The sequence below is a fragment of the Pyxicephalus adspersus genome, chromosome 2 (assembly GCF_032062135.1).
Source record: "Pyxicephalus adspersus chromosome 2, UCB_Pads_2.0, whole genome shotgun sequence".
Taxonomy (NCBI): domain Eukaryota; kingdom Metazoa; phylum Chordata; class Amphibia; order Anura; family Pyxicephalidae; genus Pyxicephalus; species Pyxicephalus adspersus.
Genome location: NC_092859.1, coordinates 32,724,370 through 32,743,947, shown reverse-complemented (window position 1 = coordinate 32,743,947; position 19,578 = coordinate 32,724,370). Strand labels below are relative to the sequence as shown.

The following is a 19,578-nucleotide window of genomic DNA, read 5'->3' as shown; positions in this document are numbered from 1 at the left end:
AGTGCATCCTATACAAAGCTGTATTCTGTGTGTGTGTGGGGGGGGGAGGGTTATCAGGAAATTTAGGCAAGAACATGGCTATGGTGGCCCATTTCCTGGCTCAGAAGATTTTAGTACACAGAATACCTGTTAATCTTGCTAAAAATGCAGTATCCTTGTAACTTTATGCAACTAAAACTGAATTCACATTTAATAAATGTAATTATTGGGGGTTTTTGTTGGGGTTGCATAAGTGTTAAGAAGTGTTACCGCAAAGGTTAATGATTAAGGCTACCTTCTTGCCAATTATGGTTATGGTGATCACTCATCTGAGGTCTCCATACTACTTGGCAAAGTCATTTTATAAAATTCAGTTCAGTTTCCTGAATGGTGTAATTATTTTATCATAGTAAATTGTAGCCTATTTCCTAATTCAAACAGCAAACAAATAAAAATCTAATCATGTGGTTTTACTTTAATCAGTTTCTGTACTCAGGCAACATGCAAGCTTAATCTCTCTTCTTTTTTCTTGGCAGCTGTGACATCAAATGACCATGTAATAGGATCAGTAGGTGATTCTGTGACCTTACTCTGCACCTATGCCACTTATGGCACAAAGACCATATGCTGGACTAAAGGCAAATGCTCAAATTGATATTGTAATTTTAATTGCAATTGTAATGATGTCATCATCCAGACGGATAGCAGGAGCGTGATCACAAGAATATCTAAGAGATACCAGTTACTGGGGGATTTAGCACAGGGCAATCTGTCATTGACCATCAGTAATTTAACTATAGAAGATGAAGGAGTGTATTGCTGCAGAGTGCAGAGCCATGGATCATTCTATTATGACAATAAGGAAATACACCTTCAAATACAGGACAGTATGTATATTGTTTTTGTATAGTGTATAGCAGTTTTGTGCATATGTTCTTTATTTGTTATAGTAAAAGCAAACAAGTGAATTGATTGATTTATTTAAGTCAATGAAGCAAAGCCTCTGTCATAGTTTTTTGAGTGTTGGAGGCCTTTGAGTGTTGAATGTATGTGTCCTGCTCTGTGTGGGGTTCTATCTTCATGTCATGTACATACACAGGGATCAGAAAAGGAACCAAAGCATGTGATGGGGACACATACCATAGGCAAGGGGAGTATACATATTCTCCTATTGCAGGGGCCTTTCAGCAGAATGTATTTAAAACCTGGCTTCAAAAAAGAGAAATATACAAAACATTAGTTTTTAACCTAAGCATGTGCTTTGCTTGCAGCATTTTGCTTTTAGCTACAGTTTTCGCAGTATTTGTTAAACAGGCTGAACCACAGCAAGTGAAAAAGGTACTGATAATTATTTATAAAAAAGACTTCCTATATAAACAGAGAAAATATGATTAAAATCATTATTATTATTAATATTGTTATTATTATTATTATTATTATTATTAATAATAATAAACAGGATTTATATAGCGCCAACATATTACGCAGCGCTGTACATTAAATAGGGATTGCAAATGACAGACTAATACAGACATGCTGTATGTTCATAAGATTGACCACAATTCACCAACATGTATGAAAATCCACCAGACTTGTGCTTGTGTCTTAGTATTGCCCTGCATTTATGTTGTTACTGTTATCTTTTTCAGTTGAAGAATGCCCTGATGATTTGGAATATAGCACAATATACACATAATAAGTAAACTTGGATCCAAAAACAGGTATTTTTCCATTAAGAAATAGATAAATAAGCATTTATCATCTGTTTTTGACTCATGAAGAATGCTTTAAGACCAGGGCCCATTGATCACCATGTACTAAGAGCTGCAGATAATGTAATTATAGCATGGTTTCCCTAAGACCTGAAAGGTATTTCACAAGTTATTAATATTATTAGCACCAAAATATTACACAACAAATAGTATAATAAATAGGGGTTTCAAATGACCAATATACAGTATGTGGTACAGGAGGAGGAGAGGACCCTGCCCATAAGAGCTTACAATCTAAAAGGTGGGGGAAGTAACAAAAAAAGGAGTGGGATATGGAAGGGTGGGTAGTAGTAGTAGTACGAGTTTAAAGAGACAGAAGAAGACAGGTAGGCTTGAAAATATTGGTTTTGAGTGATAAAATGAGAATACTGTTCTAAACAGACAGCACCTGAGTTTCATCTGCTACAAATATGTGCATATTCTAGTTCCATCTATCATGCAAGCTGCGTATATCAATGAAGTGCAAGCAGGCTCCAATTTAAAAAGGGGATGCTGCACACCAATGAAGTGTGCAATTGGTTTTATTTTTTTTTTTCACATATACTGGTGGGATTAGTTTTTTATAGTAAACAATGATTTCCACATTATTGTCCTTTCTCAAGTTCAAAGGGTGCCATAATAAAAACTAATTACAATGGTTATATACTGCATTAGGTTAATTGGTATTTAGTATTTGTAAAAAGATCACCAAACTTAAAATCCCAAATACCGGTGTTTATTTTACATATTGTTTAAAGGAATCCAACATCCATAACTAGACGCTTGGCTATTCAATAGATCATATAATATTTCACAAGACATAAGTATGTTACATTTGTAAAAGAGAAATATACAGTCTTGTCAATAAAAAGTTTAATTCCTAACAGTTTCTCTTTCCGTAGGGTTACAAGTGAAAACTGGAGGAAGGAAGACTTTCGAAACATGTTTAAAAGTAAATTTGGTATTATAAAGTTTATTGTCAATAAAAAATTAAAACTTCCTAATAAAGAGATCATTCTGATATAATAAATACATGAAATATGATGGTAGTCAACTGACTTTCACTATTTAAAAAATCTATTTAAACAATTTTGTAGAGTGCCGTTTCCGGGATTTTCTGTGTGAAGCGGACAATCAGCGACGAGATTACGGTCGGGTGAGCAGGACCCTCTTCTCTACGTTGCTACTCCATGAGGCGCCGGAACCGGAAGTCCCTGCAGACAGACTTCAATTCAACATCGACCTGACTAGCAGATAAAGTAATAAATAACAGAGCATTTATCTAATTCATTGAGCAGCTTCTTGAGCCCAGCAGAAAGAATCACACAATGGTGGCTGGGGAATGCCTCTGCCTTTTATTCAGGTTGTTTTCGGACTGATGCGCCTGATTTATTAAAGCCATCCAAGATTGGAAAAGACTATTATGGGAAAACCTGGGTGATTCAGCAAACCTGCAATGGATCTGGTCCAGGTTTAAAAACATTTGCCAACTAATAGCAAATGATTTTTAAGAAACCCATTCCAGGTTTAGTTATTCCTAATTGTAATGGTATGATAATAAAGCATAGCTCTGAGAGTTGACCTAGAGTTTTGCCAAAAAAAACCTTCTTTTTGCATTCTTCCTCCAATTGACTATTTCCACGGTTGGCAAATAGGCTCCCTTTAGGGCATGTATATATCCATTTCCACCAGATAAATTCGCAAACACTTGAGCTTGAGAGATTTAATAAATCAGGCCCTATATTATGCAGGTTTACGGGACCAAATATAATGACCGGAGCCCCCTGATGCAAAACTGGCTACCCATTTGTGCACTAGGTGAATATGGGGGAGCCTATTTTTAAATACAAAGTTTGGGGAAAAATCTGTTTTGTTCAGGTCAACCCAAGCCACACTGAATTCATGATTGGCCTGAACACCACTTCTGGCTTTTATGCCAAATAGCAGACTTGCAATTGCAAGACTTTAGATGAAATATCTCTACTGTGAAGGGTCATCATAAACAGCTGTCACTAGAACAGGTATCCTTATCCAAAGTATGTCATCTTCCTCTCCAGTAAAAACTGAAAAACTCTTGATTTCCATTTACCATCTGTGCCAATGACAATGGGCAGAAGGACAAACAGTATAAAGTAAAGTAAAAAGTATATAAAGTAAAAAAATCTCTCTAGTGAGGACACAGACACTGCTCTGCACATGCCTGCCTTCCTGGCTTACACCCCACCACCACCCCCATGTCTTCTACTTACCTCTACCTCAATGGGTGGATGTTAGGAATTACCCATTTACTGATCTCCCCATAGGCTACGAGCTGTCAGTCTTTCTGGCCAAAAAAGTTAAATTTTTTTTTTAATGATAAATAGAAGACACACCCCGATTTTTTTAAACTCCCTCTCCACCACCACGTACACACCAGGTGTCATTGAATACAAGAATGACAATGATATTAGGTAATGCATAAGCCAACAACAAGAGTTATACCAATAATTCTAGATCATGCAGGTTTTGCTTATGATTGTTTCTATGTTCAATATCTATTCACTCAACACAATCTCATTGTTTAAGTTTTAAAAAGAACTTGAGAATTGTATTATACTTGTGTGCACTAACAATAAATTTAGTACAGGTAGTCCCCGAGGACATCCGACATATGGAGGACTCCTAGATCCGAAGGGGCTTCCTTTCACCCTCCTGTGCAGGACAGAGGCTTGTTAAACATACTGTTTATTCAATTACACAAAATATTAGACAACATAAAAATTTGACATGTCCTCTGCTTTCAGAAAATATTATTCTTCAGTAATCAGTATGTTCAGACCTAAAATATGCATAAAAAAATGAAAATGCTCAGGCAGCGAATAGATGAACTGACCAGTGAATGGGTTGCTTTAAATTCGTTAGATTAGAACCTAATGATATCATTTTTACACCTGTATGTAGTGCACTGTAAGTGAGCAGATCCTTAATAGTTTGCAATGTTTGCTATATCTATGATGCAGTGTTATTTGGGTGTCAATATAAGACAGCTAAATAATAAAAATAGGATATAGGAGCTATATAAAAAGATACATCAGAATAGGATTTAAAATAGTGGGTCATGTGCCAACATCCTTCTTTTTATCTCATTATCTGTGCTGCAAGATTAACCACTAAAATAAACTTCCTTCTTATACCAAAAAAGTATTTGTGTGAAGTTTAGAAGATATTGTTAATGATGTAGTAGGACCCTCTGACTATAAACACGAATGGAGAATATATACTGTATAATGCAGTTGTTGATTGTGGCTCCACCATGAAGTTAATTAGCAGTTCATGCAGTTATATTACCAATACAGTAGACCAGTGTTTTTCAACCGCTGTTCCGCGGCACACTAGTGTGCCTTGAGAGATCTTCGGGTGTACCGTGGGAAATTATCCAATTTCAGTTAATTGGTCCCAAAATGATTTATTTACTGCAAAAAATTTGTCTTCATTTGTCTATACCAGCGATGTATAGTGATAGGCAGAACCAAAAAAAACTCTTCCACTAGATGGCAGCAGGTAGCTAATTTACGTGTCTGACTTTTTGGTGGTGTTCCGTGGGATTTTTCTAATTGTAAAATATGTGCCGCGACTAAGAAAGGTTGGGAAACACTGCAGTAGACTATGACAAATAATAACAACTAAAACAAATAATAAAAATAATAAAATGCAAATCAATTCCCCAAATAATTTGACTAAAAAAAATTAAAAAAAACTACCATTTTTTTCTTGTTATCTTTTTGTGTGTGTTTAAGTTATAAACCTATCCTGCTTACCGAAAAAAACTAATTTGAGCATCAGCACGTATACTTTCATATGCAGCAAGTAAATTCATTCATGGGAGCACCACTTTGACCAATAAGAAATGGATAGCAGAAACTCTAAGTGCCCTGTGTTTGGGCTCCTTCATTCACAGGTCACTCCTTTCTCTCTATACCTCATACCTCTTTTCTTCCATTTTTTCAAAACCTTGCCCCTGCCAGTCAGCCTACTAGACTGCTCCACCACCTCTCCAATCTCAAGCAACCCATACAGCCAATGCATTTACACATCCATGTACTTTAGTTATCTTTCCAGTACAGCAGACTGTTGCAAGTAAATATTAAAGTTAAAATAAATCCTCTAAATAATTACTTGGAGAATACATGTCCCATATGAAAAAAAATACCCTACCAATTTTACTAGCACTTTTTTGTGTAATTACCTTCTGGGGTGTAAGCACCCCATTCAAAAATCCATCTGGGTGGCAGGGTAATGTAAATATAGTGAGCATCAGATGAAGAAGATAAAGTCAGGAACATAGACCAGTCATAGTATGAGGACAGCAGACTTTTAAAGCAGAAGTTATAAGAAAAAATAATACATTTTCACTTACCCTTTCTTGATAAAAGTATTTGATATATGTATTTACAACACACAACAAATCCTGCACTTGGTTTTCCTCTTCTTTGTGGGGTTCCTTGTCATGTCTCACATCAATATCTTCTCTCTTTTTTAAGGGTCTTCGTGACATCTGTCAAAGTGTGCAAGGGTCTTCCTCCAAATGTAAATAAATTATTGAATTTCACTTTTTTTTTTTGTGGAAGGCCTCTGATGACGCTGTGGCCAATCTCAGGCTGTGCAGAAGGAATAGTCTGCAGCTTCCTGGGATATGTGGCTCAAAGGTATCCCCTTCACTCTTTAATGCGGCAGCTGTGACAGTAAAGACAGAAGGAGTAAAAAATTTAAAAAAAGTAATTAAAAACATTTTTTTCATTATGTAGAAGGGAAAGTGACCATTTTACATAATGCTGACATTTTGATCACAGGTCTATTTTAAGTAAATCTGCCATATTGTGCAGTTATGTTATTCATACATTAATGGGCTTATATTTTCTTGGAAACCCCCAGAAGTGAGATCTAACAATTAATATTTGTGCATTTGTCATTTATCTCAAGGAGGAATATTTAGTCATAATGGAGGTTCAGTGACGGTGAGAATGTGAAGTCAGTGGTCTCTGTGTTTCAGTTTCATTGTGTTTTGTGGTAGGACAGCAGCAATATTAGACAAAACTTTGTCATGAAATGCATGAGGGAGGGATGACTTGTGCACAGAAAGCATCACAGACACTGAGATGTGAGCTCAGACTATACAAGGTGATATATACTGATCACTGGCTCTGGTGTCAGCTGGGAACCTGCAGGACTAAACAATGATTTATTATACAATTTACTTTTATCTTCTTCATTTGATTGGTGAGTATTGAATTTTTCTTAGGGTGCAAATTTATGAATAGGCCTAAAATATTAGTATTGTACCCTGATAATGGTTTGTAATAATGAGTGTTTGATTCTTTGAGTTTTAAAAGCACAAGGGTTTTAATCCCTTTTTGACTAAATGGAAAAGTAAATCTGGAACACCAGGTCACATCAACTTTGTTCTGCCAGTTCAGCAAGCTGCAGTTTTAATTCAACCATTTTCCATTAATTTACTATTTATTACTCTATACCAGTGTTTCTAACCAGAGTTCAATGGGCAGCACGGTGGCTCAGGGGTTAGCACTCCGGCCTTTGCAGCGCTAGGTCCCAGGTTCGATCCCCAGCCAGGACATTATCTGCATGGAGTTTGCAGGTTCTCCCCGTGTCTGCGTGGGTTTCCTCCCACATCCCAAAAACATGCAGTTAGGTTAATTGGCTTCTCCCTAACAATTTACCTTAGACTACATTAATGACATATGACTATGGTAGGGACATTAGATTGTGAGCTCCTTTGAGGGACAGTTAGTGACACGACTATGGACTATGTACAGCGCTGTGTAATATGATGGTGCTATATAAATACTGTATAATAATAATAACCCTAGGGTTGCTAGGGGTATCTTGAGCAATTTGTGTCTCTCAGATCAGTTTACCTGACCCCAATATTATTTTTGGCTATCTGTAAAGATGACATTCCCACTGGCCAGCAATGTAAGAGGCCTTCTTCCTACTGACCACCACACTAATGTACTGTGAGCTGTGGATATAGTAATTATTGCAGCGGTTCCCTGAAGCCCTGAATGATATTTCAAGTATTCCCCATATGCTCTATACATTAATTATATGAATATAAAAATATGTGATAATGATTTATTATATTAGTAGTGGAAAACATTAATTCCTTTAACTGGGTAAACAAAGGCAGAAAGGATGACATTGCATGTTTTCCTCCTTGTTACAATATAATTTGGATTTACTTGTTACATTCCCAATCTCATTAGCTTATTTACACAACCAATTTCACAGGAAAATGTTTTGTGTAGAGGATGAGATCCTAGCTATGAGATAGTTTAGATACCAATGGATATATATCTACAATGGCTATATATCTACAATGGCCACAATGTGTCCACAATGACTATGTGTCTACAGGCTCCAACAATGTTTTTTTTATCTCATATGGGTCCATTATTTGATCCTCTCTATAGAAACCTCATAGAACCTCACCATTATCACCAGGCTTAAGCTATCTGTTTTGTTGTGAGTCACATTATTTGATGGTAAATGTATTTATTGTACCAGCACAGGAAATACCATATGCAGTATCTGTTTTGTTAAAGCAAGGGAATCTTTTCTAAGAATCTGTTAGTAAAATGGGGGACACTGTGAGAAAATATTATGCAGTAAAGCTCTGGGAATGGACCATAAAACCTACATAAAACCTACACTAACTCTAACCACTATGAAGTATCCTCCATTCTGACCCATGAAAATGCCACTGAAAATACAATATTCTGTATAATTTTATTACATTCCTGATGTGCACAAATAAATTGATCCCTTACCATCTGATAAGTGTCTGAAGAAAAAGTAATATGAACTATTTCTGTGTTTTGCAGGTCAGTCAGGAGGTGTAGAACCTGTGGCAGGTTCAGTGGATGATACAATAACTGTGCCCTGTAATTATTTTGTACACCAATACCCAACTACCATGTGCTGGGGACGAGGTGAATGTATATTATCAGGTTGTAATAACGTTATTATTCACACTGATGGCAGCAGAGTGACCTGGAGGAAATCGGATAGATACCAGCTACTGGGAAACATAACACAGGGGAATGTTTCACTGACCATTACTAATGTGACCCAGGAAGATGGTGGGAAATACTGCTGCCGGGTGAATATCCCTGGATTGTTCAATGACAGAAAGGAAGAAATCAATGTCCAGATCAAACAAAGTAACTGCTACATTTTAAACTGGCAGTCAATTATTTTAAATTAAATTCTTATAATGTGTTAATCATAGACCAGTCATTTTTTTGGCTTTAGATAGAGTGGAGAAGGGTTATATATGTGGTGCCTGCTTCCATAGAGGAGATTTATCTTTACTTCCTGTAATGTACTTGTATCCCAGTGTCCCCATTGGGCTCTTTCCTTTTATTCTGTCTTGCATATGAGAATACATTAATATAAAGCCTACAGACATTGTGACCCTTTAAAATATCTAAACATCAAAAAAGATTTGCCTGGAGCTGTTTTCTTCAATTTTTAATAACAGAACTGGAAGAAAATGGGTTCGGATATAGATAATGGCTGGATGTTTGGAAGGGATGTTATGTTAGGATGTAAACTGATCGCCAAGAATGCAGAATCTGCAAACCCAGACAGTAAACTTCATTAATTTGCTGCCCTTTGGTCTGTTCAGTATACTGTTTAAAGTCTTTTGTTTTACCCATTCAAATAGCCCTAGGAAATACCTGTTTATCCTGCCAGAAATCTAGTAATCTGACAATTGTCTTTGCTTTCTGTCCCAAATGGACTGTGATGGGTTAACACTATTCCTACAGGACACCTCCTCCTATGTCATGGAAACAAAGTGAAGGGACATGTTCTGTAGCTCTAAAACATCAGGGTGACATGCAGCTCTTCACAGATACAGTACAGTCAGTGAATGTTGTCATTTGGAGGCAGGAACTATAGTACTAGAAGGCTCACCAAAAACAAAGAAAAGACTAAAATTAATAAATGCAGCCACCACACCTAAGGACAGCAGAATAGGAGGTTTCAATTAATTTCCTTTAGGTGTGTCATTGTTAAACTGATCTTCTCTTATTTGATCCCCTTTAGGGGTAATATCCCATTTAAGGTTTTTGTAAATAAAATCCAATTACATAAAATACTGTCTGCCTCCGCTGACTTCTGCTATTAGTTGGATCTCTGTGATATTTAAACCTCCCCTCTATTAAATATTGGGAGAGAAAGGGTGTTCTGTAGTCCATATACACTTCCTGCACTAGAGTGACAATGATGCTGTTTCACTAATACACTACTAGGAGTAAATATTATTATAGCCAGAGATAGGAAATGTGTTACTGGCAGAATCACCAGGTGAAAACAAGAGAATAACTAACGCAGCCACCACATCTAAGGAGAGATAAACTGCAATATATTACAATGTAATCCCTAGGTTTAGTGTGCAGTAAACTAATCAGAGGAATCATTACTACCATACTCTATCCAATGTGACAGAAATATGATAAGCTGGCAAGAAAGCTGGACCTACCTAGTAGTAAGGACTTTTTCTTTTTCTTTTTTTTAAGAAAGATATGAAGACCCCAGAAGTGTTACAGAACAAGTCACTACCAGAAGGGGAGAAGTGATCAGTACAGGTAATGTGGTTTGCTCTGACATCATTTACTGGGGAAAATACCATTGACAACACCAACACCATTAACACCAGATTTCAATCGCCCCCCTCACCAAACATGGCCTGTGGAGGACTGACTGCACACACTGCTATGGCTCCTTTGATCGTTCTAACTCCCCTTCCATCTCAGAAAGTAAGTGTTAGGTTTTGTCCTCAGCCTCAGGTTGTTTTTAATCTTCTATCAGTAGCCCTGATACAGAATTCTGAAACAGTTCTTCAGACTGCTTCTTGTTGAGTGCTTCGGAGTGTGATTTAGCATGGAAGCAGAGGATACCTGGTCATGGCTCACTACAAATTTGTTACTAAATACGCGCTTGTCTTTTGTCCAATAACAGGAAGTGTTTGAGGTTTTGGGTAGCAGACCAAAGCACAGCTAAGCCTATTTGCTAAACTGACACCAGTTTAGGTTTACAATACCAAACAAACGTTTTTCATATAACTGACATTTCTTTAAAATATTTTTTGTTATTTCTGCTGTTAAGGTGAGACAAAGATATAAAAAAACTGACAGATCAAGTAGGCTTTGTTAAAGAATGGTAATATTACTGTAAGTCCAAAAATGACCCTCAATCTTTCTGTAACATCATCCACACTGGTCAGCCCACAAAGCTTTAAAATAAAGTTACGTCTTTCCCATGTTGTCCTCCAATCTGCACAAAATGCCCATTTTACCCACTGTACACAATCTGATTTTTATAATTAATTAATTGCAATGTTCCTTAAACATTTGATGGGACCTCCATGTCATTATGACACATTTGGCTACCGTAGTGACAAATGACCAAAGTTTCTATACCATTGACTTAAATAATGTTCAGGTTAGGGTTGGTCTGAACAGTTCTAGGACTGAACAGAGACATGTTCCATCAACTATACTGGTTAGTTCACAACATTGTAAAGTGTAATTGGTAAATCTAAATATTGCTGATTGGTAGAAAAAAAAGAGACCAATTTAATAAAAGGTTTGGCAGTCATGACATGCATGTAATAACATCAGTTTTATTAATTTCAAATAAAAACAATTTTTATTTTATGTTTACTCATAGGTGACAGTACACTCAGCATTGCTACAACTTATCCTGCAAACAATACATATAGAGACGTAAGGACACAGGTAACAATACAATTTTTTTAAATCCAGAAAACTTAGTATTTTCATTTTATCATCCCCTGTATGGGGATTGGGGCATTGTCTAGACAAAATAACAAGAAACACATAGAGCCCTATTTATAAATGATTCCCCCAGAAATTCACTGACAGATGGTCAATCTCTTTAGGTGTATCTTTTCAGTTCCTATGAAAAGTAATGACTCATTCTGCCTTTTAGTAGCCAATCTCAAAAGTGCACAGCTGTCACAATTGGAAATACAATAGAAAATTGTGAATGGATCTAAAGCTGGGGAAAAATTTATAATTTATCTCTAAAATAAAGAATAAATACTGTTGATCTGCTGGAACACAAGTATACACCTCACTACCTGTACTAAGTTGGCATTCCAAATGTTTATCCTGAATTCCCCCTGCTAAAATACAGAACACCTACCCTTCTCATTTATATAATGTAAGAGAGTGCAAGGGACAATTCACTTCTCTTAGTAAATGAAAAGGAAACTCTGTTGACTTCAACCATCTCATTGGCTGCTAGAAAAAAAAGTTTTATTGCATGTGATTAAGTATTGTTTGCAAATTGAGTGCTGAATGCAACCTCCAAAATGATAATTCACCTTGGTAGTTGAATAGCCGAATTCCCCCAGACTGATTCCAATGCAATGGGGTAGTTGGGTATATTGGGTTTCTGGCAGATAGGTGTTTTCCCACCCTGGTATTTTTGTCCACTTTAAGCATGTGAGAAGCCAGTCAAGTAGGGATGAGTATGGTAAAGTCCTACTTGTGTTTGCAGTACAGACATTTGGATACATAGAGACAGAGAGATGAATACAGATAGCATAATATATATAAGAACAAACACAATCAATTAAAGCATTGACTGCTGCAAACTCAGAGGAATACTTGGTCTATAGAAAAAATTATATTGTCACTGCCAGCACAATATTAAATAATTTTTTTTTCAGGAAAATGGCAACAATCAGAGTGATTACGTTTCACCAGTTTGTGCCGTTATTTCTGTGGTAGTTTGCACCCTTCTGATGACACTGGTCCTATACAAATGTAAGTAATTCTGTTTTTTTTTTTTACTTATACTTTTATGTATAATAAGTCTTTATTGACATTTCAACAAAATTATAGACAGACAAAGAAGAACATAATTTAGAACTAGACAACCGGGGGGGGGGGGGGGGGGTGAACAAGGGAAAAAGCAATGACTCGAAAAAATAGTATTAAATAGTATCATACAAGAATTCAAAAATCATTTTACATAAAGGGCGTCAAATCAAATGGCTAGTCAGGATATACAAATTCTGCTGTCAATTCTACCCATAAGTTGTTGCTTAGCCAATATGTAGTAAATTAATCCAGGTAAGCACAGTCCCCTTACTAAGTTGGAAAAGGAATACAATCCTATTAGAAACATACTTTATGTCTTGTTCACTGGAGGTATGTTTGAACATCGGGGGACAGCCTAAACATTTCCCATATATCCCATTCTATGTTGTCATGCGGCTCAAACTCCTCCTGGAGTATTTGGCATTCAAAGCTCACTATACTATCCATTTCTGTAATCCATTCCACCATAGTAGGGCCTTCAGAGGTATCATTCATAGTCCTTTGGCCAGCCACTATAAAGTGGCGCAAAAGACCTCTTTTTATAGGTTTATTAGAGCCAGGAAGAATAACGACCAAAGTAATGTATGGACGTGGGGATAAATCCTCATCCATAACCCTATTGTAGATTGCAAATATCTTATTCCACAATGTAGCAATAGGCGGGCAAGAACTCCAAATATGCAACATAAAGCCAGGGTCATGTCCACATCTCCAGTAGAGTGGGGAATATGTGTGGTCAAATCTATGTATGGCTGTTGGACATTTCTACCATCTGCTGGGGATCTTATAACTTCTTTCCGGGTCTCTAGCTGATCTACATAATTTATGTACATATGTACAAGATTTTTATATCTCATCAGGTTCTAACCTACATCCTTATTCACATTACCAGTATTTAAAAAAAATGGGACGTGGTGGTCTGGAGTTCCGTTAAGAGGATATCATATATGGACGCTATGCCATGAGTCACTCTATCATTTTGCAAAACAGGAGATTAAAAAACCATAAGGGGTCTAGAAATGTTGGTCAATAGGCGCTGAGATTGGAGAAAATCTTGCAGTTGGAAATATACCAACCAGGTAATTCTGTCTTGGTGTCCAGGCACCCTTAAGTCCTGCATGGAAGGGATACCCTCCCTAATGAGGATCTGGCTGATTCTGGAATGATCACTGTAAAAATGTAAAGACTTGGAAAGTTGGGGTGAACTCTGGATTTTGGAAAAATGGAGCGAGTGGCCCGGGTCCAGAGGAAAGGACCCCTTTCTTCAGCAGATCGTCCTATACCAATGGGGTCTGAGATACAGTAGGTGGTATTAAAGGTGAATGGGGTCTAAATTGTGGCCATATCCAAGGGTCTAAATGTAAAGGGCCTGAGAGCATTGATTCATCAATATTCACCCAAGCTTTGTGTTTCTTATTGTGAATCCAGTCTAGTATTCTATAAAGTACTGCAGCTTTGTAGTACAGTTTAAAATCAGGGACGGCTAAGCCACCTGCAATCTTCTTCCTGGTGAGCATTAATCGATTTACACAGGCTTTTTTCCTATGCCAAATAAAGGCGTAGATCAAATTATCCAAACGGGAAAATAAATAATTAGGAGGGGGAAATGCAAGCGTGGAGAAGAAGTACAAGACCTTGGGCAGAATGTCCATTTTAACCACATTCACCCATTCTCAGAGGTATGAGGGGATTTAACATAAAGAAGCACATCATCTGCAAACATAGAAAGTTTGTATTGGTCATCTCCAGTCCTCACACCTTTAATATCAGGGTTATTCCTTATACCATTAGCTAGGTGTTCCAAAACTAAAATATACAGCAGGGGGGACAAAGGACACCCCTGTCTAGTACCATTGCGGATTTGTAAAGGCTCTGACAGGATATCATTTGCACGGATTCTGGCGGTTGGCCCAGTGTTTAGAGCTTGTATGCGCCCTAACATATTTGGACCTAGTTCTATTTGTTTCAAGGTTTCCTGAAGAAAGTCCCGTTTACATGGTCGAAAGCTTTTTCAGCATCAACTGATAAAAATACAAGTAGGGACGGCGGATTATCCAACCCAATTTATCAGAGAGACTGCTTTTAGGGTATTGTCTCTTGTTTCTGAACTTCTTTAGTCCTTAGTGCAAAGGACAAATATTTTAATACATTAGGATCTTCTAATATTGTCATTGGATGAATCATCCTATCATATGGTATTGGGCACATTGCAAATAAAGTCCAGCCTAAAGCTAAGTGCAGAACAATGAAGGTATTGTAAATAGTAAATTGCAAATACTTTGTCACAATATGGTGTTCTTTTAATCAGCTAGAAAAGCAGGAGAAAAGCCCATAATCCCACTCAATGCAAAATTAGCAAAGGAGTTGTATTTTTTATCAATTGAAATACAGATTGGACCTCATTCAGTTTACATTCCTAAACCGCTAGTAGGAGAACTGAAGGGGTCACACACGGCCCACAAACCACCATGTGACATGTCTGCAGCTTATTGATATATATATACTGTATATATTATATGTTTATCATTGCAAATATTTGTTATTGTAGTTTCCGGTAAAATGTTTTTGCTCTGAATTACAACAAACTTTATTTGTATCTACAGGGAAATTATACAAAGCCCTAAAGACTAAAGCAGACAGGTAATGACAGATTTGGAGACTTAACAAACAGTATAATGTCTGATATCAAGTTTATGTTGTTCAAGAAACCAGATTTCACATTTTGTAGAGCAAGCTTTATTGTGGTTAACCAACCCTTGACCTATTTTTTTAAATGTCATTTTATTTAGTTATACCTATTAGAGGAAAATCAGTAAAGAGAACATGTGTTTTTTTAATGCAAATCAAAAGGTTCACATAAATGCCCTCTTCCCTAGCTGCATATACTTACTTTTCCTTCATCCCTCAAATTTGTTCAGACATTGGAATGGAGGGAGGATGGCCTGGGGAATCTCCAAATTGGCCAGATCAGAGCTTAGACAGGACCCTGTACCCACCACCATATGAAATTGTTGGTGCTTTAATACTCAGGCAGTCCGTGCTTTATTGCAATGGATTATTTGCTCTGCATGGGATAGGAACAGGTTTACTTTATTGTATTCTGCACAATAATATGTACTTTTACAAACTGTGCACAGAAAGCACTGAGATAGGAAGAAATAGGATCAGCACTCCAAGCCAGTCAGTGGCAACACAGTGCTTGTTAGTCTAACAAAATGAACATACTTACAGGAGGGGCAACACAACCATAACCTCATCTGTGTGCTTAGGTTCCCTCACTGTCCAATCTTGGGCAGGAGGGGGAAAAGTCACTAAGATTGCCATCATCTGCAGGCATTTTTAGCTGTACCATTACACATATTTTAGTGGGGTGGGGGTTGAGATTACTGTTTTTGCATTTTGTGTTTTAATGTCTATTTACCCATTTTCCAGCCAAACATCAGCGATCAACATTGATGTTCTGGGAAGCGTAGAAAATCAAGCCACAGACAACATTTATACATGATCACACAGGAAGACATTTCCTTGCACAAGAGATCCACAACACCATCGCCTACAAGGTGACAACCCCTCGGTATATGGATCATTGTGACACAGCATTTGGGTGCTTGTACAGTAGATAATGGCGCAGAGTTATTTTAGTCATTTTCTTTGTACCTAGAAATTGTTCAATGTGTTAATATTTGTTATTCCTACCTGAAATCCAGTGCTGTCCTTTGCAGTATAATACCAAACAATATAATATAAAAAATATAATAAAGTGAAAGGGGTTCTGCAGCCATAGACACAGTCGTGTGATTAGGTGTTATTTTTTTTAAACATTATTTATATAGCGCAAATGCAAAAAAAGTCTGAAAAGAGAAACTAATGCAGCCACTACATCTAAGAACATATAAACGACAATATAAACCTCCCTGGATATCTGGTCATGTGTAATCAGTAACGTGTGAATGAATTAGTTGTCAGATAAAAAACAAACTTGGGAAAGAATTTAGGGCTGCAATAACTTTTTAGGGAATTTATTAATATGGTGGTAGGATGGAAAGAATTAAAAGGGGGAGATAAATAATATATTTCTCATCACTCTGGACCCAACTCCTTTCAGCCCCCTAGTAAAATATATTAAGGTTTACAGGAGCCAGATAATTCCTGACACATTTTTAATAGATAATCTGCCGTGGAAGAATATTGTATCCAATAAAACTATGTGTTTCTGAAGGACTCAGATCTCCGAGGCACTCATTTCCTTCATATTCATATTGTCATTATTTCTAGTAAAACATTGGTAAATGGTCGTAAGTCTGCTTCAATCTGAGAGGATACATGCTTTTGTAGGTGATGAAGTAAAGAATTGAAGAGATATGTAAAAATATGCAACAGGAGTTCTGTACAAGTGATTAAGAAGTTTGCAATTAGTTTCCTGAAATTTATTACTAATGACCAAATATAGAATGTGCTCACACTGAAGATAATTGCATAGAAATTAACAGACAGTGGACCTAAAAAAGAGTGCACAGGAGCAGCAAAGAGTTTGGAATGGGGTCAATGGCCTAATGAAGGAGTCAGGAGATCCAACAAAACATGGTGGAGCTGTATCATTCTCCAAAAAGGCAGGATCTAAGGAGGGTATGATGAGTTTGGCGCTGGGTTACCAAAGGCCATTCTAATGTTGAAATAAGATGATGCACACAGTGTTTGCCTAGTCTAATCCAAGCACAAAATAACAGATCAAGAAAAAAAAGAGGGGTGTTCCAAAATGGGCGTCATAAGCGAAGGATAAGTGAATATATCTGGATTGTGGAATATTTAGGGCTCACTGCAATGGTTTGGCCAATTAAAGCATGCTTTCCTAAAAAAGAATGGCATGGCCTTGTGTTACTGCTTCTACACAAATATGCTAACTTTTCCAAGCATGATGCTTCTTAGTATAAAAACTAGAACCAGAAAGCCTATACAGCCATGAGCTTTGGGAACTTTAAGAAGGTGTTTGCTGAGACTTGGAGTATCTGAATGCCAATTGAATTTCAAAAATTCAGAATGAAAAAGATGAAGTAAATGGGCAGAAGGCAAATTGGTAGCACTTGTAAGAGGTAAAGTAATGTTGGCATAATATTCATTTTTAAATTGTTACATCTGCCAAACCACCAAAAAGCTTGTCATTTCCAACACTGTAAATCTTTATGTAACACATTAAGAAGAGGGATGAAATGTATTTCCATCACAAGAGAGATGTTAGCAGGTATACAAGTGCCCAGATATTGAATAGCCAATGGAACACTGAAATTTCAGGGCATGGTTAACTGAGTTTGGAAGGGAAATGGTGGGAACTTCCAGAGGTTGGAACTCGAGTTGCGCAACTTAGACTCGAGTCCGACTTAAGTCACCTAATAAATGACTTGCAACTCAACTTGGGGGCTTTGCTGTGGACTTAGAATGCAAGAAAGACAGAGAGGAAGGCAGTGACTCTTCTGTAACACCGGCTTCCTCCCCACCTTTCCTGGATTCTAAGTCCATGGCATTCTCCTTTGACAGCTGAAGGGGGCAAGGAGGAATGTGGTGTTAGAGAAGCCTCACTGTCTTCCTCCCCAGCTGTTAGAGGAGAAAGCCGAACTTAATAAACTTAGAATGCAAGGAATGCTGGGAGGAAGGCAGTGTTACAGAAGCTTCACTGCCTTCCTCCCTACGTTTCTTGCATTCTAAGTCCATGGCTTTCTCCTGTAACAGCTATAGGGGGCGGGGAGGAGGGTGTTACCGAAGCCTCACTGCCTTCCTCCCTTCCCCCTTTAGCTGTCAAAAGGAGAAAGTCGCTCAATCCCATGCTCAAGAACAGAGTTAGAGCTCTGTTTCTATATGGGGGCAAATAGGATAAATGAAGTGGCTTGACTTGGGACCTAACTTAGGATCTGGTGTTAATGACTTGGGACTCAACTTGGACTTGAAGGGTGAGGACAACCTCCGGGAGCTTCTGATTTAACCTTTCAAAGTGGTTTGATATTTGCATAAGTCCTCTAGAGCCAGACTACTGTTTTCTGTTTGCTTTATCGGGGCTGAGGGTTCTTGAGAAGAGTATTGGTATTATTATAGTAAAATAGCTATTTACAGATCCCTCCTGGCGCCATCAAACTGCCATTGTTTGCCTGCATTGCATAGAGGAGCACAACGGTCCAGTAATGATATCACCGAATCAAAAATTGAATGTTATAAAATGAAAAGGTTTTATTAAATAAAGCGATTTTTAAAGAAGGGGAGAGGGTGAGGAAGAAACCAATGAAAGCAAAATAAAAGAAGATTAGATTTATGCTTTGAGAAATGAGAACTAGGAAAGCATGAAATATTATCAATAATGGAGACTAGTAAGAGTGCCTCGAGCATAAGTACATAGATGTACCATGATTAGAATAGACATGAAACAGGTGGACAAGGCATGCTGTGATCCTATATATATATATATATATATATAATAATAAAATAAAAGACAATACCAGCGGCCTGAGATTTATAATTACAGTGTAGGACCTTAAAAGATGCTTTAGGGTAGTGGTTTTAAAACACAATCCAGGAGAGCCAGGCATAATAATGTGGATAATGTTCTAAATCTCATTCTGGACAACATTATAAAAAGTCCATTGACGACACCACAGATAATTTGGTGGACAACCTTGATTAAGGTATTCTACCTGATATAGCGGTAGAGCAGAGTTCACAAGTGATTTTCAGAAATGGAAAGTAGGGATAGCAGAGTTCCCTGGGTGAAGTACTATGGCTTTCCTACCATAAGAAAGTAATAGGCTACTATGAGTTCTAGCAGCAGTAATGATAGCACAGGCAACAGGTAGAATTGAATGTCCAGTTGCAGATGTTATGCTGTTAAGTGAGGTCCAAAAGAGGTAGAAAAAATCAAAGGTGAGTAAAAACACAACAGTTGACAAGCCAGG

The 19,578-nt window shown here is 37.3% G+C and overlaps 1 protein-coding gene across 9 annotated transcripts; it reads left to right on the top strand.

Moving 5' to 3' along the window:
- Window positions 1-845: 845 nt before the first annotated feature.
- Window positions 846-18,183, top strand: LOC140323344 (hepatitis A virus cellular receptor 2 homolog). Of its 9 annotated transcripts, none has more exons than XM_072400323.1 (11): window positions 846-866; window positions 1,629-1,700; window positions 2,633-2,682; window positions 2,828-2,989; window positions 6,251-6,296; window positions 8,609-8,716; window positions 10,310-10,378; window positions 11,463-11,530; window positions 12,490-12,586; window positions 15,247-15,283; window positions 16,076-18,183. In XM_072400323.1, exons 6-11 carry the CDS (start codon window positions 8,701-8,703, stop codon window positions 16,146-16,148), a joined length of 360 nt encoding a protein of 119 aa, XP_072256424.1. In that variant the 5' UTR covers window positions 846-866; window positions 1,629-1,700; window positions 2,633-2,682; window positions 2,828-2,989; window positions 6,251-6,296; window positions 8,609-8,700; the 3' UTR covers window positions 16,149-18,183. The 9 variants fall into 9 exon arrangements, 6 of the variants coding, with proteins under 6 accessions (XP_072256424.1, XP_072256420.1, XP_072256421.1 ...); XM_072400319.1 differs by having other exon boundaries at window positions 8,609-8,947; XM_072400320.1 differs by lacking the exon at window positions 6,251-6,296 and having other exon boundaries at window positions 8,609-8,947.
- The last annotated feature ends 1,395 nt before the right edge of the window (window positions 18,184-19,578 follow it).